The 21,938-nt window shown below is 59.5% G+C and overlaps 4 protein-coding genes across 7 annotated transcripts; 1 reads left to right on the top strand and 3 right to left on the bottom strand.

Annotated features, from left to right (window-relative positions):
- Nucleotides 1-228: 228 nt before the first annotated feature.
- On the bottom strand, nt 229-4,894 carry COG8 (component of oligomeric golgi complex 8). Of its 3 annotated transcripts, none has more exons than XM_075101111.1 (5): nt 4,525-4,894; nt 3,807-4,014; nt 2,918-3,736; nt 1,803-1,971; nt 229-567 (listed from the first exon to the last, which is right to left on the bottom strand). In XM_075101111.1, exons 1-5 carry the CDS (start codon nt 4,845-4,847, stop codon nt 410-412), a joined length of 1,677 nt encoding a protein of 558 aa, XP_074957212.1. In that variant the 5' UTR covers nt 4,848-4,894; the 3' UTR covers nt 229-409. The 3 variants fall into 3 exon arrangements, with proteins under 3 accessions (XP_074957212.1, XP_074957211.1, XP_074957210.1); XM_075101109.1 differs by lacking the exon at nt 229-567 and adding an exon at nt 1,322-1,678; XM_075101110.1 differs by lacking the exons at nt 1,803-1,971; nt 2,918-3,736; nt 3,807-4,014; nt 4,525-4,894 and adding an exon at nt 654-1,305.
- NIP7 (nucleolar pre-rRNA processing protein NIP7) lies at nt 4,877-6,609 on the top strand. Its single transcript, XM_075101128.1, has 5 exons — nt 4,877-5,010; nt 5,127-5,213; nt 5,357-5,495; nt 5,573-5,713; nt 6,271-6,609. The coding sequence occupies exons 1-5, from the start codon at nt 4,955-4,957 to the stop codon at nt 6,388-6,390; spliced, it is 543 nt and encodes a 180-aa protein (XP_074957229.1). The 5' UTR covers nt 4,877-4,954; the 3' UTR covers nt 6,391-6,609.
- Nucleotides 6,610-7,108: 499 nt separating this feature from the next.
- Nucleotides 7,109-9,586, bottom strand: TMED6 (transmembrane p24 trafficking protein 6). Its single transcript, XM_075101093.1, is given in 6 exon segments — nt 7,109-7,420; nt 7,614-7,765; nt 7,948-8,074; nt 9,182-9,390; nt 9,393-9,426; nt 9,429-9,586. Coding segments are annotated over 6 exon segments (807 nt in total). The 5' UTR covers nt 9,489-9,586; the 3' UTR covers nt 7,109-7,195.
- Nucleotides 9,587-10,395: 809 nt separating this feature from the next.
- On the bottom strand, nt 10,396-19,595 carry TERF2 (telomeric repeat binding factor 2). Of its 2 annotated transcripts, none has more exons than XM_075101089.1 (10): nt 19,314-19,595; nt 19,114-19,209; nt 18,454-18,584; nt 18,058-18,144; nt 17,244-17,390; nt 16,402-16,817; nt 15,468-15,854; nt 13,096-13,181; nt 12,356-12,408; nt 10,396-11,487 (listed from the first exon to the last, which is right to left on the bottom strand). In XM_075101089.1, exons 1-10 carry the CDS (start codon nt 19,489-19,491, stop codon nt 11,329-11,331), a joined length of 1,740 nt encoding a protein of 579 aa, XP_074957190.1. In that variant the 5' UTR covers nt 19,492-19,595; the 3' UTR covers nt 10,396-11,328. The 2 variants fall into 2 exon arrangements, with proteins under 2 accessions (XP_074957190.1, XP_074957191.1); XM_075101090.1 differs by having other exon boundaries at nt 15,468-15,698; nt 19,314-19,535.
- Nucleotides 19,596-21,938: the final 2,343 nt, after the last annotated feature.

Genomic DNA, 21,938 nt, shown 5'->3' with positions numbered 1-21,938 from the left:
TTACACCCACCCCCACCCCCCCCAAGATCAGAGAGTGCTCAGCTCAGCTCCCAATCCAGGGACTGTCCCTGGCTCAGTCCTGCCGCCCCGCCCCCCCAGCAGAACCCCTCGCCCAGCACCTCCCCAGGCCCCAAATAAGCCCCAGAAAGGGGGGATCCCCCCCACCCAACACCTCCCAGCAGTGAGGGCCAGGCTCTCGACGCAGGCAGGAAGGGCCAGGAGCTGCACTGAGTCCTCACGGTGTGTATTGGCCGCCGTGAAGCTAAGCAGGAGCCACTGGCACCATGGCTCCGTGCTGTTTTTTACTGGGCTGAGCGCCCAGCGCCATGCTGGAGGAGCCCCGGGACACGCGTGGGCCTTCGCCACGGCTCTGCTGCATGGAGGCGGGACGCTGGGGGGCTGTTGGGTGTCAGTCGAGGAGCTCCATCCAGCTGACGTTGGTGAAGGTGCGGGGGTCCATCCGGTCAATGTAGAGGACCCCATCCAGGTGGTCCATCTCATGCTGGATGATGCGGGCAGCCCAGCCCATCGCCTCCCAGGTCACTGGGCGCCCCTGCTCGTCCACGCCTGCAGCCGGCGAGAGTGGCCATCAGGGGAGCAGGCCTGGGGGGGTACCGGTGTGAGGGCGGGGGGGGCAGATGGGGGCCTGTTACCGGAGATGTGGACGGCCCAGTGGCGTGGGACGAAGGCGGAGAAGCCCTTGAGGCTGGCGCATCCCTCCGAGGCGGTGACGAGGCGGGCGTCCAGGACGCGGAGCGTGGGGTTCACGAGGACGCGGAGCGGGAAGGGCTCGATGCGGTGGGCGCGGCGCAGCGCCGGCGGGTACCGGCTGCAGCGGGCGGGGGGCAGCTCGGCGGCGAACACCCGCAGCGGCACGCCCAGCTGCGGGGCGCTCAGCCCCAGGCACGGCCCGCGGCGCAGCCCGGCCGCCAGCGCCTCCGCCAGCTCCCGCAGCTCGGGGCCGCCCAACCGCTCCGGGGCCACGGGAGCGGCGGCGGCGCGCAGCACCGGGGCGCCCACCTGGCACGGGGCGGCGAAGGGCGGCGCGGGCGGGCCCAGCACCCGCCGCCGCAGCGCCCGCCAGTAGGAGCGCTCCCGCTGGCCCCAGCCCGCCGCCTGCCCGCACCCGCGGCCCGGGGGACCCGCCCGGGCCCGCACCCGCACGGCCGCCAGCGCCGCCGCCATGACGGCCGGCCCGCGCGCTCCGCTACGGGGGCCGCGGGGCGGGACGGGAGGGCGACGCCTGGCGGCGGGAGGCCGGCACCGCGCCCGGAGCGGCCAGCGGGGAGGCGGGCGGGGGTGCGGGCAGGAGGGCCTGCGGGCGGCCGGGGGTGCGGGCAGGAGAGACCACGGGCAGGGGTCCAGGCAGGGGCAGGCAGCGAAGAGGCAGGCAGGGCTGCTTCACACCCAAGGGTTGGGGGGGTCTTGGGGTGAGACAGCCCGGCCCAGCCCCGCTACCCCGTGGCTGTTGGGATGTCTGGCAGCAGAGGCCCCTCAGGGGGTGTCTCCTGCTCCTGCAAAGGCAGGGATTCCCCCGGAAGAGCCTCCTCTTCCACCTCTGGGCACGGGGTGTTCTCCTGGGCCGGCTCCGGCAGGAGAAAAGCCAGTGGCTCCCTGAGGGCGAGTACATCAATGCGGCCCAGGTGGCCAAAGCGCTGCAGCTGGGTGGGGGGTACACCTGTTGGACATGGAGAGGGAGCTCAGTGGGGCCTGGGGTAGTAGGGAACCCCAACAGAGGTGCCAAAGCGAGATGGGACAGAGGATGTCTCAGGGAGGGGAGCTGTAAGCCCCCAGGGTCTCACCCAGTGCCTGCGCGATCTGTGCTGGGGGAAACAGGACCTGGAGGCAGCGGTTCAGGTAGGGCAGCAGGTCTTCCAGGAAAGCCATGCAGAACTGGGCAAAGAGCTCCTGCTCCCGCCCGCTGAAGGCCGCCTCCTCTGCACGGTGGAAGGCCAGGATGGTTTTGGTCACCTGGATTGGAAAGAAGAGGCGTTAATTCCCCAGAGAATCATTAATTCGCCTACAGACAACCCCATGTGCCAAACAGCCGCTTCCCTCCCACTGTGCCAGGCCATTTGTACAAGGGTCAACAAGGCTCAGTGCCAGGTCCTGCACTGGGGTTGCAACAATCCCAGGCAACGCTCCAGGCCTGGGGCAGAGGGGTTGAATAGGTGCCCAGCGAAGGCCCTGGGGGTGCTGGCTGACAGCCGGCTGGGCATGAGCCAGCAGTGCCTGGGTGGCCAAGGAGGTCACCAGCCCCCGGGCTTGTGTCAGCTCTGGTGTGGCCAGCAGGAGCCGGGCAGGGATGGGGCCCCTGTGCTCGGCTCTGGGGAGGCCCCACCTCGAATGCCGGGCTCAGGTTTGGGCCCCTCGGGACAAGAAGGCCCTTGAGGGGCTGGAGCGTGTCCAGAGAAGGGCAGCGGGGCTGGGGCAGGGTCTGGAGCACAAGTGTGCTGGGGGGTGGCTGAGGGGGCTGGGGGGGTTTAGCCTGGAGAAGAGGGGGCTGAGGGGGGCCCTTTTCGCTCTCTGCAACCGCCTGAGAGGGGCTGGAGTGAGGGGGGGGCTGGTCTCTGCTCCCAAGTCACCAGTGACAGGACAAGAGGGAACGGCCCCAAGCTGCATCAGGGGAGGTTTAGGTTGGAGATGAGGGAAAATTTCTTGACAGAAAGGGCTGCCAAGCACGGGGAGAGGCTACAAAGGGCAGTGGTGGAGTCACCATCCCTGGAGCTATTTAAAAGACGTGTAGATGTGGTGCTTGGGCACGTGGGCTTGGCAGGGCTGGGTTAATGGATGGACTTGATGACCTTAAAGGTCTTTTCCAACCTATGTGATCCTACCCTACGAATGCCTGGGGCAGGGCATGCCCATCCCCGAGTCCTCCCAGGACAAGGCAGAGCTCTGTCCCCTAGCACTTCACCTCGCCAAGTGCATCCTCCAGGCAGGCGGTGACATCTTGGGCCAGGGCAACGGGGCAGCAGAGCCGCAGGTCATTGAAGGCGACGAGGAGGCCATTGAGGAAGCAGGCGAGGGGTGGGAAGTCCAGTAGCACCATGGGTGGCTGCAGCGTCCCTGGCTGGGCTGCAGGCACCGGCACCCCAGCACTGCCCCCCAGGGCAGCCGGGGCGGAAATGAGCGTGTAGGAATTCATCTCCTCCCGAAATTTCTCCACCACCTCCTCCACTGCCTTCCCAAAAGTGGCAGCGGCCACGCGCTGGAAGAGAGGGGCCAGCTGGCCACGGAAATCAGCCCCCACCCTGCTGAAGGAGAGGCCGAAGTACATGCACTGTCCCAGCAGTGAGTCCAGGCGGCCGCCCACCCCATGCCGGAGATCACGCTCCAGCGTCTGCAGGAACTCGGAGACCTTCTGCAGCACCCAGCCGTGGAAGATGGCCCCCTCGTTGAGGGCCTGCCCCTCAGGGGGCAGGAGCGGCTCCTCGTCGGAGAAGATGGCGCGATACTGGGTGATGATGTCGAAGAGGTGGACGCGGCAAGCCTCGATGGTCTTAGTGATGTGGAAGTAGGGGTCGTCGTCGGGGATGGAGGCCTGGATGGAGCGCAGCCAGGCATCCCGCGCCTGCAGGAACTTGATGCGCAGCTCAGCCTCTGTGAAGACATCCATGCGCCGCAGGTAGCCGATGACCCGCAGGCAGGCCGGCAGCTGGATATTGGTGCGGAGCTGCTGGATGAGCTGGTTCAGCATCAGCTGGGCAGACTGGCGCACCTCATCCACGATGCCCTGGGGCAGGAGACAGGCCTCAGCCACATCGGCCAGGTGCGTGCCAGCCGCAGGGCAGAGCGGGGCCTACCTGGATCACGGGGATGCTGCTGTGCTTCCTCTCCAGCCGGCGCACGTAGGTGGCCAGCTCCAGCGCCTCCTCGTAGTAGCCGTTGCGGACACAGGTGTCCATGAGCTGTGGGATCTCCAGGATCTCCAGGATCTCCGTGTGCCGGTTCAGTGTCAGGCTGTTCATGCGCCGGCTGCAAGCGATCTCCTCAGCATCGCGCATGAAGTTCCTGTGGGATTGGGAGGGGATCACTACAAGGCTTCCCCCTGCAGCTGGGGGACCCTGGGACCCTCCCACCCACCCCCAAATTCTCCCCAGCACTATCTGGGGCCCCCTCCCAGCCCTTCCTCTGCCCTCAGTCCTGGCCAGCCCCAATCCTTACTGGGCCCAGTACCAGGGCTCCCCTGCCCCCCCAGGTTACTCCTACCCCCTCAGACCCTGTCCCAGACTCAGTCCATACCCCATCCTTTCTGCTTTCCACCCTGCCATTTCCACCCGTGCCTTCCCCACCCTGGGTGGCCCGGCCACCCTGATCCTCTTCCCCTACCCCCGGTGCCCCTCCTGCCCTGATCCTCGTCCCATGCCCCCGGTGCCCCTGCCGCCCCGGTCCTCGTCCCCTGTCCCCAGTCCCCATCCCCGAGCATCCCCGCCGCCCCGGTCCCCGTCCCCTGCTACCCTTGCCACCTCAGTCTCTGTCCCGTCCCCAGTGCCCCCACCGCCCCGTTGCCCGTCCCCGCACCGGCAGGCGTCCTGGAGGGCGGGCAGGCGGCTCAGCAGGCTGCCGAGGCGGCTCTCGATGCCGCCGAAGCCGCGGCCGGCGCGGCCGGTGCACTCGGCGGAGCGGATGAAGGCCCGGTAGTGCTCGAAGGCCAGGCGGCGCGTCTCCGCCCCGACCCGCGCCCGCTCCGCCGCCAGCCGCGCCGGCTCCCGGCCCAGCTCCGCCAGCCCCAGCGCCGCCAGCTCGGACACGTAGGCGGAGAGCTCGGGGCCTCCGGGCCCCGCCGCCGCCGGGCCGCGCAGCCAGGCCAGCACCCGGGCCTCCTCCGCCACAGCCGCCGCCATGGCGCCGCTCTGCCCGCCCGCTCTCTATGGTGCGCCGCGCCGCTTCCGGCTCCGCAAGGCTTCCGGTTCCGCCGGTTCCGGTGCGGCGTGCGCCGCGTGTGCGAGCGATGCGGCCGCTGACGGAGGCGGAGACTCGGGCAGTGTTCGAGAAGCTGGGGAAATAGTGAGGGGCGCGGGGGGACACCGGGCACGGGGCGGGGCGGGGGGACACGGCAGAGGGGGTGGGCCCGGGGAGGTGCGCCGGGACCGGGACCAGGCTCACGGTGTCTGTCTCCACAGCATCGGCGAGAACATCCAGCTGCTGGTGGACCGGCCCGATGGCACCTACTGTTTCCGCCTGCACCGGGACCGCGTCTATTACCTGAGGTGTGAGCGGGGCTGGGGGGGATGGTGGGGGCGGGACCGGGGGGCGGCGGGGTCGGGCGGGGACCGGGGATGCTCCCGTGCCGCCCTGCGTGGGGCCGCTGTTCTGGAGCCGCTCCAGCTCTGTCCCCTCCGTCTCCCCGCAGCGAGAAGCTGCTGAAGGTGGCAGCGAGCGTCCCCCGGGACAACCTGGTGTCGCCGGGCTCCTGCTTCGGGAAGTTCACCAAGACGCAGAAGTTCCGCCTCAGCGTCACGGCGCTGGATTTCCTGGCACCCTACGCCAAGGTGGGACGTGGACCCCCCGCCGGCCGCCGGCCCCTGCCCGGCCCCCCGCCCTCACCCGCTTTGCGTCTCTCTTGCAGTACAAGGTGTGGGTGAAGCCTGGCTCGGAGCAGTCCTTCCTCTACGGCAACCATGTCCTGAAGTCGGGGCTGGGCCGCATCACGGAGAACACGGCCCAGTACCAGGGCGTGGTGGTGTACTCCATGGCCGACGTCCCGCTGGTGAGTGGCCAGAGCAGCCCCTGCGTTTCCCAGGCCCAGGGAATGCAGACATTGAGGTGCTGGAGCGTGTCCAGAGAAGGGCAACGGAGCTGGGGCAGGGTCTGGAGCACAAGTGTGCTGGGGGGCGGCTGCGGGGGCTGGGGGGGTTTAGCCTGGAGAAGAGGGGGCTGAGGGGGGCCCTTCTCGCTCTCTGCAGCTGCCTGAGAGGGGCTGGAGTGAGGGGGGGGGTTGGTTTCTGCTCCCAAGTAACAAGTGATAGGATGAGAGGAAACAGCCTCAAGCTGCGTCAGGGGAGGTTTAGATTGGATATTAGGGAAAACTTCTTCACTGCAAGAGTGGTCAGGCACTGGCACAGTCTGTCCAGAGAGGTGGGGGAGTCACCATCCCTGGGGGGGGTTCAAAAAACATGCGGACATGGCACTTCAGGGCATGGTTTAGGAGGCCTGGGGGTGTTGGGTTGGCAGTTGGACTTGAAGATCCTGGAGGTCTTTTCCAACCTTAATGATGCTATGATTCTATGAAAACCCGCTCTCACCTTTCCCTCATTCCCCCCCCAGGGCTTTGGGGTGGCCGCCAAGTCCACCCAGGAGTGCCGGAAGGTGGACCCCATGGCCATCGTCGTGTTCCACCAGGCCGACGTCGGGGAGTATGTGCGGAACGAGGACACACTGACCTAAGGGACCTTGAGCCTTTCTGGGCAGAACGGACTTTGTCCTGCACCGTCGGTGCAGCAGCGGCATGGGGAGCCGTGGGAGCCCACCCCGAGCAGGGCGGAGGGGCTGGGAGCCACCTGTGCACCGCCCCGCACCCCTGGGGGGGCTGCTGCCAAGGCGAGGAGGGGCTCCCCCAGCACCAGCCCTGCCCCTGCCATCACATAAAGCCCATTCCTTCTCCCAGAGTGTTCGTTGTCTAGTGCGGAACCTCAGGTGGGGCCCCCTCTCTGCCTGCCTGGGGTGCTGCATTGGGAGGTGGTGTGACTCCAGGGGGAGAAGGACTGTGTTTGGTTCAACCGATGAGGCAGGGGGAAGGCCCGCAGCCCAGGGCTGAGCTGTCAGAGGCTGGCAGCAGAGCTTTGGGGAGGGAGGGATGGGGCAGGCAGCTGCCTGCAGGGCAGGGCTTGCTTTGCCCGAGCATGCCAAGGATGGACAGCAGGCAGCAGGCTGTGATCGCTCCACAGAGCGTGTGCCAGGGTTCCTTTATTGGGTTTCTGGTAGAAAAGGCATGGTGGGACACTAACTAATGATGGGCAGGGATGCAACAAACTGACCCAGCACACAGAGCTCAGGTGATTGCATCGTGCTGTTCCTCGTCGGGGAGATTTTGGCCGAGGCAGGGCTAAAGCAGAGGCAGGAGTGGGGGAAACTCTCCTTCCTCCTCCCCCAGGCAGGATCCGGCCTTCCCTCCTGCTCTGTGAAGGGGCAGAGCAGCAGCTCGGTCGCCGGGCGCTGTGGGCAGCAGTCTTGCCCATGGTCCTGGGTACTGCTAGCACTGCTGCCTGCTGGAGGTTTGCACATTGAAGAGGCGCTTCAAGAAGTAGAGCTGTAGGACCCCGGAGAGGACAATGACGCAGCTCTGAGCCATCGACCACCAGTTGACGTAGTTGTAGTTGGACTCCAGGAGGAAGGAGTCGGCCCCTCTCCGCATCCGGGCAAAGTTGTAGAACCGCCACATGTGGAAGATGTGGAGCTGCAGCTTCTGGATGCTGACCTGCAGGAGAGGCGGGCGCTCGGCAGCGGTGCCGCAGCAGAGCCCGGGGCTGGCAGAGCCGCTCCGAGAGCCACTCGCTGGGCTCAGTGTTAAGCTGCAGCTCGGCCATCAGGAAACGCCCTCCTTCATTCCCTTGGGAGGACGTGCCTGTCCCTGCTGCATCGAAACACCCTGTGGTCGCCCTGACACTCACCCCAATCGCTTCCAGGGTGTTGTTCAGCTCTTTCCTCTCTTGCGGCTGCTTGTTTTCCATGTTGATGCCTTCGTAGTAGACGCCAAAGTTGAGATACACCTGCATGAAGCCAAAGTGGTTTTGCTGGTTGTCCAGGCACAGCTGGTAAAAACCTGCAGAGACATGGGGATGAGTAGAAGAGCTGCTGCCAAGCAGACCCATCCCCAGCACTCCACCCTCATCCTCCCCGTTAGGGAGCGAGGCGTGATCAGAGCGATCAATGCCTGGGGAAGTGCCCTCGGAGCTGCTGCCTCTGCCCGCAGTGGGGCCAGGCAGGGACCAGGGCAGCAGGGACCTGTCTCCTTGGTGAGGAAGTTGATCTGTCCTCGCACGTGCTGGGAAGCGCCAAGCTGGACGCCGTTGGGGTCACTCGCCGTGGCCAGGATGTTCCTGCTGTTGGCAATCCCTGTCGCCCGCTGCACCTGGAGGCAGGAAACACCCGAGGGGTCTTCATGGGCCTGTCTCTGCACCCACGAAACAGATGGGAGCCCAGAAGAGCCCTCACATGCATGGCAGGGACCCAGTGGGGACCTGACTCTACCAGGGGTTGGGCTGGGGTCTGTGGGGAGCTGCCCCCTTTGTTACTGTGAGCCGAGGCCAGGAACAGCCTTTCAGCAAGCTGCCAGCAACTAAAAACCTGCAGCCCTGGGTAATGAACCCTGTGTTCCCCAACGCCTGCTCCCGGTGCTGCAGGTGCTCGCAGAGACCCCACATCCCCCACCCCGGCTCCCTGCTGCCTGGGTCGGGTGCTGCCAGCACCACCGCTGCTGGAGCGCTGGGCGATGGAGCTGGGCGGAGCACAGAGCCAGGGAGAAGCTGCCAGTGCCAGGCATGGCCGTGCCCAGGCTCTCCTTCATCCAGCCTCGTGTAAACAGGAGATAAAAGGGCTGCAGTTTCCTCTGCAGGAAGGGGACGGGGTGCAGGGACAAGCAGATAGGGCTGTGCCCAGGCCCTTCTGTGCACCTTCCAGCTGCAGCTCAGAGGAGAGCCGAGGGCTGTGCAACAGCCTCAAGCTGGCCCGGTGAAGGGCAGAGCTCCCTGCAGCGCCGGACACCCTGCAGCTCCCTGTGAGTGAGCTCCGGGGGCTCGGGCACCATGTCCACAGCTCTGAGCACCACTTCATGGTTTTAAAACAGGTATTAAAAAAAAAATGCATAGGATTGATGACGGAAATTGCCTAAAAAACCACTGTACCTCAGAAGACGCATCCAAGCGACTGCAACCATTCCCTGTCTCAACCAAGGGCCTTTCCCGCGCAAGGCAAACCACCCCTGCCCAAGGGGCAGCGGGGTTGGAGGTCAGCCAGCGCATGGTCTTCATCCCATGGCATCTCCTTCCACCCCTCCACCTGGTCGCAGGACGAAGGTGATGGAGGACTGCCTGCTGTGGGACCTGCCGCACCCTCAGAGGCGGCAGCCGGCACCGCCGCAGAGCCACTGCACGGGGCTGATCCAGCACAGCTGTTCCCTGACCCCGTCAGCAGCTGCACCGTGCCAGCAGCTTCCCAGGACACATCCCGCAACGCTCACCTCGTAGCTGAAGAAAAAGTTGCCGCTCTGGTGCGCGAACTGCCAGAAGCACTCCACGGTGCCGGCAGGGATGACGATGGCGAAGTCGTAGCGATCCGCCCCGCGGAAGGGGGGCTCCTGGCCGGACCCGCTCAGGGGCTCAGCCCTGGGGCAGCTGGCAGGGCTCAGCAGTGCCAGGAGCACCAGCAGCAGCATCCTGCTTCCCAGCCCCAGCGCTCCCTCCCGCCCGGGCAGGGCAGGAGTGGGGACCCAAGGTGGCAGGGGTAATCATTAACTGCTCCGCACTCGGCAGCGCCGGGGCCAGCATCGGGAGGAGCAGGGCACAGGTTCTGCTCCTCAAGGTGATCTCGGCACAGAGTGGGAGCTGGTCCGGCTCGGCCGCGTTGCAGGTTGCCCAGCTGAGCCCTTCTGTAGAGGCAGGGGCTGCCGTGAAGCACCGCGGTCACCAGCAGCAGCTCCCGGCTGCAGCGAGCTGCTCACCAGCCCGCCCCACTCCCCTCACTGACCGATGCTTTGCCAGGCTGCGTCTCCTGAACAAGCAAATTAAGCAGGAAAAGTGTTTTACTCCAAGAAACTTCCCATTTCTTAGAGTAATGGCAATGCCCGTGCAGCCTGGGGCAAGAGCCTGGCCCAGAGGGAAGGAGGATGGGCTCAGCCCCAGGCAGCACAAATGCATCTCCTTCCAGCTGGGCACAGCACCCGCACGACCGACGGGCGCTGCCTCACACTGGCAGTTACTGGTCCAGCTTGCGGCTCCCACCAAGCCTCTCTGTCCCAGCACCAGCCCCTGCAAGCGCAGGGTGCTCCCACGCACCCAGGGCTGCTCCCACCCCAGGGACATGGTTTTAACAAGCAGAAGCGGAGGGAAACGCACAGCCACAGCCAGGTGACAAGGGAAGCTTGTTCCAGCAGCTGCTGCTGAAGGACAGAGGGGGAGCAGGTGTTCCCAAGCAGGTTTCTCCCCAGCCTCTCTGCAGGAATGTAGCCAAATGCCTCCTCCCCTGCCCTTTGACTTCAACACAAACCTAGCCCAGGAGCTTCTGCTTTGTGCCTACACCGCTGCGGCAGCAACTCACCCCTGCAGGGGACCGTGTTCCACCCCAAACAGCTGCTGCCACAACACCCCCCCACAGCAAAGGGGAGCCCCACGTTCCCAGGGTGGTGCACGTCCCAGCCGGGCAGCACCCCAAACTGCCACCTTTCTGCCCACGCACTGCAAGTTCACATTTAATGCAACTCTTGATGTCCAACAAAAAAAAAAAAAAAAAGGAACTTTATTTTACAGAAGGCCGCTCGGACACGGGCTCCAGCTTTGACACCTGAAGGCAGGAAACACGCAGCGCCCTCAGGGCTTGTACGCTGGCAGGGACTGCACGCAGGAGAAGGTTGCCAGAAAGGCGAAATGCCACTAAGGCATGACCAAAGTCAGCAAGCACTGGAACTTTTAACATGGGAACAGCCAACATTTAAGTACTGAAACAAAGGAAAAATAATGGTTTTAAAGTCTCAAAGCTGGGAGGGAGAAACTCCCACTTACAGACTAGCTGTTTACAAAGTGGAAAGAAATGTGGGAGGAAAAAAACTTCAAACCAAAAGCAGATCACCTTGCCTAAATCTTTTCTTCTCCCCAGAAACTCTGAGACTATGTGCCGCCTTTCTCCCACAGGGGACTGTGTGCAAATAGGTGAAATAAGAGATTCATAGTCTGGGCAACTAAAACACATAAAAATAGCCAGCAAGGTGGTTATTCTGCCATTCAAGAGCATCTGAGCAGAGAAAACTGTCATTTCAGCAGCCCATCAAGTTGCAATTCATTCTACAAAGGCTGCAGTTGCCAGGAGGAAAACAAAGTCCCAGGCCCAGGCCGTTTCCAAGCTCGTGCAATCAGGCTTGCAGCTTCTGCCAACTGCAGAAGACCTAAACCGCGCAGCTACAACCGGAGACACGCGGCTCCTCAGCTTTTGTCAGATGCGCTTTCTGCCTGCTGCAGCGATCCTGGGAACCATAAGCCAGAGGGGCTTGCCACGCTGGCCCCAGCAGGCAGCAGGGATGAGCACAGCAGCCTCCCCGCTACTATTGCTCTGGTCCATCTTTCAAAAGGAAAAATAAGAAGGTTTTTTGCACTGGCGGTCTCGTGGCTCCCAACTTTAGAGGATTCCCAGCTTTTTCATGGTCCGCCAGCGATCCTTGATCATCACTGCTGTGCGGTTCTGGAAGGGATACTTCTGGCAAATGGCCTTCCACCTCCCTTCTCCAAACTTCTTCACGCCGTCTTTGATCCACTCGCTCTCCTGTATTGTCCATTTCTACAAAAGAGCAGGAAAGCGGTGCTGTGAGTGTCAGGGAGGAGTTGCATTTGGCAGGGAACCGCGCCATATCCCCTTCCCAGCACGTTAGCTTCCCTTCCTCAGCTCTGCTAGTACCACAGAGGACACGCAGAGACGCCCTGTCAGTAGCACACACAACGTTCAATGACCACTTTGCTGTAGATTTGCTCTCATAACCATTATAAATAAGAGAAGTGCTACGCTCCAGCAGCAGCTCAGGAGGAGTTCCGCTTCCCAAAGCACAATACTGATCACATAAAAGAGGAATTACCTGTCGATGCAGCAGCAAGCATCAGAGAAAAAGTACAGGCTACCTACACCCTGCCTAACCACCCAACAGCAGCACAAGGGCAGCAGCCATCTTCCTACAAGCAAGGGTGGGAGCGTTCCCAGTAACGCCAAACTCAGGACCTCTTCCCAGGTAAGAGGTGCTGCACGTGTGTCCCTCACCCAGACAAGGTGCTGAACCTCTCCAGTGCGTGGGGGACTCAGCAGACCTAGCCCAGAACCACGTGCATCGAGGAGAAGGGCCTTCACGCACATACTCCGCGCCTGGCGTGAACTCCCGCCAGCTCTGTGAACGCGAAGACCTGCACAACTCGGATCAAGCCTGGACCCTGCAAGCAGCGGCCTCAGGAAGCATTGCTTTCCAACCCAGCCTCGGGTGCGTTGCCGAACGCACGGCAGCGGCTCGCCCTGCTGCGGTGAACGCGGGCCGCTGCAGAAGCGCTCTGAGCGGCAGGGTTTCCTCGCCAATATACTGCACGTTGGCCCGACAGTTTGTGCTTCTACAGGGACACGTCCCGATTTCAGGCCTTAGGGAGAGGACTTGAGGGCTCCACCGTACCTGTTTCTTGGAACCAAAGACTGTACTGTTGTGGCTGTTTGTCTCAAGCGATGCTGAAAAACAAGGCAAGAGAATTACATTTCACCGTAACTCGGGAGGTACGGACCTCCTTGAGAGGCCGCCTCAGGCTTAACTGCTGACCTACGCAGTCAGAGCAGCCTGTGACAGACAATAAAACCAAATTCCTTTATCCCCCACCCTCCTCTGCAGCTACAGCATGTACAGCCTTTCCATTTCAAGCCCCAACTGCTTTATGTGAAAGCTTTCCAATAAGATCTGCTTTAAACTAGCCAACACGTCAAGGACAGGGACATCCATCCAGGCTGGGGCTGCACTGTGTGTCGAGGCTGGCACGAGGCATCCATTGTCTGCTCCTTTTCACCTGCTAAGATGCACATCTAGCTGCAAAGGGAACTGGGCTGGAAAACTGATCTGGCTGAAAAGGTAAACTTCACCTTTATTTCATGGCACTAAAGTGGGAATGGGGAAAGAGGTGTATTTCCAATATTTAGATCCTGTAAGCTAAGCATGATTAGCCTGAAACAGGTTTTTGGCATGCATTGCAGGTCAGAGGTAAGAAGACCAAGTATCTCTGTGCCAGACAGCTACCTATTTTCTTGGGCTTTTAGGATTTCTGATTGCAAAATTCAGTCACGCAGAAGGTAGCCAGACATCTGTGAGTGAGCCCCGAAGCCAGGATTATCCTCGATTAACACCTGCCACAGGGGCTCTGTTCTTACCCACATCTGAGAAGAGCTCATCCTCATCACTCCAGCTCTCTTTTCCTTCTTTGCCGTACGAGCTGTTCCACCTTCCTTGGAAGGACCTGAAAGCAGGCAAGCATTTACTTTGGCTACTGACTAGGGAGAACATTTTAGGGGGAGGAGGCGCAGGGACACCTGGGGCACGGCAGGCAAGCCCGTGATGAGGATGCAGTGCAGAGAAAGGAGCCAATAAAGCAACACAAACACACCGCCACCTCCTCCACTCCCCTCTGAGGGGGAAAGAATCCTTAGGAGCGCCTCTCTGAAGGTATGGCGTGCAATATATACTCAAATTCAAGTGGAGTATTGTATTTAGTAGCCAGCATTTGCAAAAACAAGTGACTGGGTATTAACAACACAAGCGCTTACAGCGAACAGACACAGGCAGCTGGACTTCCCGGGCCTTCGCGTCCAGCACAGACTCGCTGACAGCTCAGGCCAGAAGCCTTTAGTCTTCCTAAGAAGCAAGTAATTCTTACTGTTTCACTACTAACACTACTGAGGTCAACCTAGAGAGGCCTCCCCGTGAGATCAAGTGCCTCAATGCTGTCACATACTTCCAATTCTCCAGCACAAACTTGTGAGGTGAAATGAAGTCTGTTGAAAAGAGACACTTCAAAAAGCTCACCCCTGGCTGTCACATCCAACGTAACTGAAGCCATTTAAGATTACAGGAAAACAACTGTCCTCTTCCTTGCACATAAACGCCTGAGGACCAGCTATGGTCAGAGATGCACAGGATCAGATTTCCAGGCAGATGTCATTAGCACTACCAAGAGAGTCCCGACACTCAAACGCTTCAGGACAAGACATCCACGCAAGCAGCACAGACAATCAGTCACTTTCCAGGTGAACTGGAAACCAATTTGTGGAGTGGCAGGGCTGAAACTTGAGAACTGCTCAAGCCAGCGTCAGCCGCACAGCAGCAGCCCCGCTCCGGGCTCCTGCTGACCCGGCACCCAGCCTCGCTTTAGGCACGGGCACAGGACGGGGAGGCATCGCACCCGAGTCACCGACCCCAGCCCCTTCCTGCTGCAGTCAGACACAGCGCTCTGCCCCGGAGGAGCTCACAGAACATCATCCTGTCCCCACAACGCTCCCCAGCACCCTCAGAATAAACTCCAGACACATCCCAGTGACAGCGTCAGCAGCAACATACTACTGCAAAAATCCAGCAGAGACCAAGCGTCACCACTCAAAAGTCCTTGAAAAAGTAGGAAATTAGGAAGTAAAATTCCCCAATGACCCTAGGAAGTGGGCAACATTGCAGGATGGAAATCCCATCTCAGCGTCATCTCTGACTATCAGTTTAACCCTGAACCAGACACACCAGCAAGGCGCCTGAGAGCTTGCATTGATGCCAGCTACGCTGCAGCACATCTCTACCTGCGGCCACCCTCCCGTGCCTCAGAGACAGTCCCGCTCCAGAGCCACTAGAGTGTCAAGACCTTCACTGCCCACCCTTCAAAACCAAACCTCTGTGCTCCTGACACCCTTAAGCCAGGATCTAAGCGAAACTGTGTTCTACTTATGTTTTCAAACACATCAAGCTCTCCTCAATCCTCCCAGTTTCACTCCTGGGGATCCCAAACATTGTTATTGCTGGCTGCTACACAACTTCACTGAGCAAAAGAGGAGCAACTCGGACTTCTAAGCAGGAAGCTTTGTTACACCCTTGTTATGGCCTACAGGAGGTACTCGTGGGACTCTTTGCTTAAGAGTCTTGTATCAACGTTAATTTTAGACTTTGCCAGTAAGCCTGCTTTGCCATTTTCTCTGGGAAATCCTTATAAAAAGGAAAAAAACCCTAACATTGGCCTACCTCTTACTGCAGTCGTTTTGGCTGCAAGGTAAGTGATAACTCCTACTGAAGAAACAGTCAGAAAGCTACAACTAGAAGTTTCTTAACCAACAAAGGTTTCAGGAAAAAAGACCTTAAGCAAGGTCATTGTCGTATTTCTCAAGAGGTGGAAAGGAGAGTTTAATCTGTTCCACAAGATGCACCTAGGAACACTTTCCAGCTTCAGCAGCGCTAACCAAAGTGCAGAGAAAGAGGCGTCACCTGTGATACGCAGGCTGGAATCACCTACCAGTACTGCCTGCGGTGCCTCTGACTCACTACCAGTGGAAGCCGGATCATTTTCTCCTCTCCGTTAACCAAACGGTAAAGTGTGAGGACAACAGAGTATTTACTCTGCCTGGCACCACTTATGCTAGCGGACAAGGGTGGTCAACATACTCATCTTGAATTAAAGATAAAGGCTTTTGTTGTTCACGCTACTGATGTCAGCTACAAGTCAAAAGATTGGGTGCAGGTTAGAATATACCACAAGAGACAGGCTTCGTACTTGGCACTCTTAGTAGATACGGGCTGGTCATGCAATTTCTGAACAGGTCTGGAAGCAGAAGATACAACTGGCTCCTGGGAAGAGTCTGGGCTCTCACTCGACTCGCCGTACTGGGCATCTTGCTCCATGACCAGTTTGCTTATGGTCAACAAGCGTTTGCCCTTACGGGGCATTTTAGGAGGGTCTGAGATCTCAGAATCTTGGGTCTCCTCTTCTTTCCGTCTCTTGGTTCTGTGGGATACAGAAGGAGACAGTTGCTTGGGGAAAGAAAAGTCTGTTTCGTCCAGTTTGGCGAAGAGTGCATCAGAATCCCGGGAGTCCGACAGGATCTTGAAAGCTTCTCTCAGAACAGAAATCCCATAGGTGGTTACAGTTCCAGAGGGCTGCCTACAAAATAAACAGAACTGAGCAAGTTGTAAGGACATCACCAAGGTGGCTCCACTCCACTGAGATCAGGCCTTTCCCCTATGGTGTGGCCCTCAACAATTGCCCCTAGGGTGCAAATAAAACCTGTTGAAGAGGGTATTCCCAACCCTTCAGCCTGCCCTCCTCCTAACCGGTGCGGCACAGCAGGGCAGCAGGCTTGAGGGAACACACCCAGGTGCCACTGGATGCCCTGCTACTCTCGACTAAGGGCTGAGCCACGCGGGTACCACACGCTGCTCCACGAGAGCAAACCTTCTGGCGGCTGCTGCCCTCCCTCCCCAGTTCACTAAAATACTACAGGTCTTCAGAAAAAAAAAAACACCAAACCTCCTTAACAGTTTTACTTTACAGGAGTCTTACACTGGTAGCCTTTGGGGCTTGCTTGGGCAGACCTGCTTGGGCTGGCATTCAGGGGCGTTAAGACCTGCCTGGACAGAGCAAGCTACCCCTCGGAAGAGAAATGCTGCCAAACTTCGTCCACAACGGAGGGCCAGATTCCTCTGCCCACCTTTCTGAATCCCTGAAGGACACTCCTGGAAGTTCTGGAGCTGCTGCTGCTGGTTCTTTAGATATTTCCATAGGCTCTGAAGCATTCTCCGAGACGTTAATCGCCGCTGTTATGTGCTCAGGAGTTGCTGCTGGGTCAGTAGCTCCTTCCGCAGGCTCAGGAGCTGCTGCAGAGTCACTAGCTCCTTCCACAGGCTCAGGAGCTGCTGCAGTGTCATCTGCCCTTTCTGCAGGGTTGGGAGCTCCCTCCATGTCCTCTGCTGTCTCTGTAGGCTTGGGAGCTCCTGCTGGGCCCTCTGCCATTCCTGAGGCCTTCAGAGGCGCTGCCTGCTCCTTTGGCCCATTTGCAGACTCAGGAGTCACCGATGAGTATTTTCCTTCTTTGGCACGTTCTGAATTCAAAGTCTTCTTCATTATCTTGGACAGAGGAGAAGCATGTAACCATTATAAAAATGATTCCTTGTACTACCATCCAATTTTACCCCCTCCCAAAGGCATTTTAAAGCCACTACTTGCAGTTCCATCAGTGCCACATACAGACTTTGCATCTATCAATTAGAACCTGTTACGCAGGTTGAAAGATGCGTTCAACTGTTCAAACCTTTTAGGAACCGACTGGATTTAAAGTATTTTGGATTTAACCCACTGTTAATTAGGTGCCTAAACTCTAACTCATCACTGGCGCAGAAGGCACGTAGAAGCCAAATTACTCTATTCCATTGCCTCGTGGCAGGGTAAGCGTCAGCCCTCCCCAGAGCCGCACCTCGCACTGTTTTCCTGCTGCCCCTCGCTGGGGCAGGGGCGAGCGCCGACGGGGAGCAGGTAAGCAGGGCAGACACGTACCGTGAGCAGCAGCGGCTCCGAATCATCCATGTAGGTCTTCAGGAACTGAAACACAGACTGCTGGAATTCCTTGTAAGAGAAGTTTTTGACCATTGGATGAGTGAAATTCTTCTCTCGGATGAGAGTCAGCAACTCGTTCTTCTGTTTCTAGAGGAGAGAGAAGAACGTTCTGAGTACGTACAAAGTACAAACGACAACTGCAGGGGCTGGGATCTGTGCGAGGATCGGGCCTTTCCTATTTGATATTCTCCAGGCACAATAATTTACACTGACGTAAGGCTAGGGAAAGGCCGGAGGAACAAGAGAGCTGTCTTGTTTCAGCAACTGTACTGCTTTGCTTCCATGCCCAAGGCACTATACCGCCTACAGAGACAGAACAGGGACTCATTCCACTTTTGGAATGGGCCCTTCTTATGAATTTGCGCTCTACGCATGAGCTCGAGTCTGCCTCGAGGCAAAGGATGAACGATGATGCCTGGAAGACCCACAAAGATACATGAGGGAACACGAGTACCAGAGGCAGCATCAAAGTGACAACAAATACGCTTTAGAAACACATAGCACTGAGGGTCCACCTTTCGAGAACTCTTTCCACTTCATCACTCTTACCCTTTCTTCCTGTTCAGGTTTCCCTACACGGCATGCTTCCCAGGGAAGCCTTTTACGCCTGCAATACAGGTCACAGGTGCCCCCCCGCCTCCCCAATACCCCCAAAACATATCAGACCACCCCCAAACACCCCTGCTCCCCCATACCCCATAGGACGTATCGGACAGTCCTCAAATGGCCACCTTTCATTCTAGCACAGACTCACCTGGCTTCTGGGGTCCTTCCCCATGTGCCTCTTGACAATTTTTGAAGCTTTATCAAACTCTCTGTTTTTGATGCAAACAATAACAGCCTACAGAAAAAAGAAAGCCAAATACCATTTTCTCTGCTGACACCAAATCGACCATACTTGCTAGATTAGCTTTGGAAAAGCACATATCGTAATCAAGCACGGCACAGGTAACAGCTTTGTACCAACTTACACAGAGAAACAACGCCTACATTAACTGACAAAGAAGCACAAATACTGAAGAACAGGCATTTGCAGCCAAGTCAGTACTAATGACGCTGTTCTACATGTGAGGCAATTCCCACTGTCATTTACGCAACACCTTTCTAAGACAAGAGATGAGCAGAGTATTGAAAAAGAAGAATGTCTTACAGCTTCCTTCACTGTTCTCTGAATAACTTCCATTGCCTTCTCAGCCACAGGGAATTCTCTCTGGATGAGCTCCAGGACCCCGATCGCCGACTCAAGAGGGGTGAGCTCCGACTCTTTATCGAAGGTGCAATCTGTGAGAATTCACAGCCATTGGTTTGCGAGGCAATCGCAGCGATGCCTCGCTGACAGCTAATTACTTGATTCCCTCAGTGTGACTGCAAATTCGGGAGCTACCGAGGATGACAATGAGAGGGAATGGCAGGCTGGCTGCCGAGATCCACCTCCCCCCAGGCATGGGAAGCTACAGAAGCACCCCCCGACCACAAGTAACTGACGCCAGGGGAGCATTTCGGAAGCTACGAGGGATGCGCTCAGATGGCAGGGCAGCCCTGGAGCTCGGGTCTGGGCACACTGCGCTTGGCTAAGGGCAAGGGCCTCCCCGCTGCTGCAGCGGCGCGACACAGACACGAATGTCTGTGCTCCCCAGCCCCTCGCCCTCGGGGGAAAGCTCCCAGAGCTTCACAGCTTCGGCCCAGACCCCTGCCCTGCACAGGGACGCAGCCGGTGGGAGCCGCAGGGACGCAGCGCACAGCGGGGCGCTCCGGCGGGGGCAGCGGGCTGGGTCTTCCCCGGGGCTTTGCTGGCAGGGCTGGGACCCACCGAGGTTCTCGCCTTCCTCGATCTGCGACAGCAGTTGCATTATGCGCAGCATCTGGGCCACCACGGGCTCCTTCTTCAGGGGCCGCAGGAGCAGGACTGCGGGAGAAGGGGGAGGTTACGGCGGGGGCCGAGCGAGACCCGGCCTCCCCACCCCGGGCCGCCCCTCCCAGGTCCCCCCGGCCCCGGCCGGCGCGGCCTACCCTGCATGACGTCTCGTAGCTGGCGGAAGTCGCGGTTCCTCCCGGAGCGGTAGGCCGCCATGGCCTGGTGGAAGTAGAACTGCAGGACCCAACCGTTCACCGTCTCCTCGTGGACAACGCTGCGCCCCGCCATCCCCCCGCGGCGGGACGCCCCCGCCCGCTCCCGCTTCCCCACCATCCCGCCGGGAACTGACGCGACGCACCGGCGGAAATGACGATCGCGCCGTGCCGCCCCGCCCCACCGGCGCGGTACTCCCTCCGCGACCGGCGTGCACCGCGCCAGGCCTACAACTCCCGGCGTGCACCGCGCCACACCCGCCGCGCCTACAGCTCCCGGCGTGCACCGCGGCGCGCTCCGAGCCGTGCTGGCGCCCCCTGCCGGGCGGGTGGAGCACCGCAGTGCCGATAGCGGCCGCCCATCTCCCACCCGTGGGCGGCGAGGCGGGGCGGTGGCGCCGTGGGCGTGAGGCCCCTCCGGTGCGGGCCTCACGGCACCGTCACGCCGAGGCCCGGAGCCCAGCGGCAAACGTGCTCATGTAGCAGCGTCGTGCGGGTTCTGGGGTCATCCTCCACCCGCTGAAAGGCAAACACGGAGCGAGGGGCAGAGGAACGCCGCCTTCCTTGGGCTCTTCCAACCGCGGGTTTCATTCTCCTGGCAAAACCAGTATCTCCTGGAGCACTGGGTACCTCATTCCAACTGGGAGAGGCAGGACAGAAGCTCTGTCAGTGTTTTACGAGACCCCCCCCACACCGAGCGCCTTCCCTTGGGCCCTGCCGAGGTGTCCGTCATGCTTGTTCTCGCACCTCAAACTGAGGGTTGGCGCCGTATCTGCCAGCACATGGAGACGCTGGGAGCTGACAGGCGCAGCGGAGCCAGGCTGCGTGCAAGGCGTGAGCCCTCCCCGCGGAGCCGGGCTGCTCGGGGTGCCCGGTGGGCTCTGCACAGCCGCGCCGGAGCCGGGGAGAGGGAGCACCGACACCTAGCATGGGGCAGGGCGCTGAGGCTTAACCACAACCTGCGTTTGCAGCCCTGACTGAACGCTTCAAGCGTTAGATAGTTGTTATTTTGTGCTTCATTTGGGTTTTCTTACTTTATGCTCTTTATTCTAGGCTTTTGGACAGCCAGGACAGTTTTATACACCATTTACGCCTGTTCATTGTACTCCAGGCACCTGCAAACCCCGTTCCCCTGACCTGCAACATCAAAACGAGGTCCCTGTTTCAGTGTCTTGGGGCAGAGATGTTCCCACAGTCACCCAGGCCTCACAAAACGGATGGGAAGCCCTTCCTTCCCAGTGATCCCAGTGAAGATCCAGCCAAGAAGAGCCGGTGCCCTGCAGAGGCTGGTTTAGGCGAAGGCGCAGGCAAGCCAGGCCTCTGGATTACAGGGCGGTTCTGTGCTGCTCCAGGATCTCCCTTGCTCAGACACGGCATCACTTTGGCCCAGGGATCATCACCAACACTGTTCTGGAGGGTACCTCACCTGAGGTGGAAAAGCACGTGAAAATTCCTCCCACATTAGGTTATCCAGGATATTCCCTTCCCTCCGCCCCTGGCCAGGAGAGGAGGAAACACACATGAGAAAAATCCACGTGCCAGATGGAAAGCAGTAAAACTGGGAGGGATGTTTTATTGGCGAACAAAGGGAGATAAAAATAGTCTGTGCAAGGGAGAAGGGTGGCTGTTGAGCTGGGCAGTGTGACTGCCCTGGGGAGCGCAAGGGCAGAAAGGGAGCCATGCGAGCGGGACGCGGTATGACCCTGTCACACGACCAGCGAGTCTCGCTGCCGTTAAATGTTAGGAAGGATGCGGAGAGAGATTCCGACGTCTGTTTCCTGGGCTGAGAGATGAGAGAGTGACATGCTTTGGTTAAAATACTTTCCCGTATGAAATATGCACGAGCAAAAGGTTTTGCTCTTTTTTCTGTCACAAGATGCAAGACCAGGTGACAGGGCTGGGACCCCTGAACGTCACTGCTCTCCCCTTGGTTCCAGAAGGGAACCTCCTGACTAGAAAACTCTGTTTTCTGAAAAGCTCGGGTGCTTCTGCACCTTCCTAAGATAGACATCGCTCCAACCAGATGTGCCAGCCGCTTTGGCAGACCCCATCGGCCAGTCCGGGTTTTAGGTTTTTGAGCAACTTCACTTATTTCTGCTCCAGGATCAGAAAGGAGAGTCCCTGGAGTCCTCTCCCAAGGGGACAAAAAGCAAGCTTTCTCCCAGAGACGCCTGGACAAAGCTGTCCAGGGACCACCTGCCTTCCCCAAGCCAGGCTTCACTCAGGAAAAGTGGCAGAGTTGTTGCTCACCAGGTCCACCTCCTCAGCCCTGTCCTTGCCCCTCCAGGGCTGCTGTCACCTCCTCCTTGTGCCCACCGGCATCTCCCCAGTGAAGGTGTCGTCCCTTCAGATCTCCCGGGAGGGCCGCTCCGTTGATCGCGTCCCACCCTGTTAGATGGAACCAGGTTAGACAAGACCGATGAGGTTTCTGCGGTTCCCGGGACGGTTTGGACAGCAGCGACTGAAGGTGTTGTGGCGCGGTCACGCTGACAGATGTCAGAGGGCGGTAATCGCCAGGGCAGAGCCGCCAGGCAGCTGAGAAGGTGCTAATCACCCTCAGCACTGCTG

The sequence above is a fragment of the Phalacrocorax aristotelis genome, chromosome 8, assembly GCF_949628215.1.
Source record: "Phalacrocorax aristotelis chromosome 8, bGulAri2.1, whole genome shotgun sequence".
Taxonomy (NCBI): domain Eukaryota; kingdom Metazoa; phylum Chordata; class Aves; order Suliformes; family Phalacrocoracidae; genus Phalacrocorax; species Phalacrocorax aristotelis.
The sequence above is the reverse complement of the archived record's forward strand: the minus strand, read 5'-3'. Positions and strand labels throughout refer to the sequence as shown.

Coding starts and splice junctions, on each gene's coding strand:
- COG8 (XM_075101109.1), bottom strand. CDS start 4,847: ATGGCGGCGGCTGTGGCGGAGGAGGCCCGGGTGCTGGCCTGGCTGCGC. Junction 4,015..4,524: donor GCCCTCCAGGACGCCTGCCG/GTGCGGGGACGG, acceptor CCAATCCCACAG/GAACTTCATGCGCGATGCTG. Junction 1,972..2,917: donor TGGAGGATGCACTTGGCGAG/GTGAAGTGCTAG, acceptor TTTCCAATCCAG/GTGACCAAAACCATCCTGGC.
- NIP7 (XM_075101128.1), top strand. CDS start 4,955: ATGCGGCCGCTGACGGAGGCGGAGACTCGGGCAGTGTTCGAGAAGCTG. Junction 5,496..5,572: donor TCCTGGCACCCTACGCCAAG/GTGGGACGTGGA, acceptor TCTCTCTTGCAG/TACAAGGTGTGGGTGAAGCC. Junction 5,714..6,270: donor CCATGGCCGACGTCCCGCTG/GTGAGTGGCCAG, acceptor TTCCCCCCCCAG/GGCTTTGGGGTGGCCGCCAA.
- TERF2 (XM_075101089.1), bottom strand. CDS start 19,491: ATGGTGGGGAAGCGGGAGCGGGCGGGGGCGTCCCGCCGCGGGGGGATG. Junction 18,145..18,453: donor AGAGAACAGTGAAGGAAGCT/GTAAGACATTCT, acceptor TTTTTTCTGTAG/GCTGTTATTGTTTGCATCAA. Junction 16,818..17,243: donor CGGAGCCGCTGCTGCTCACG/GTACGTGTCTGC, acceptor CCTCTGTCCAAG/ATAATGAAGAAGACTTTGAA.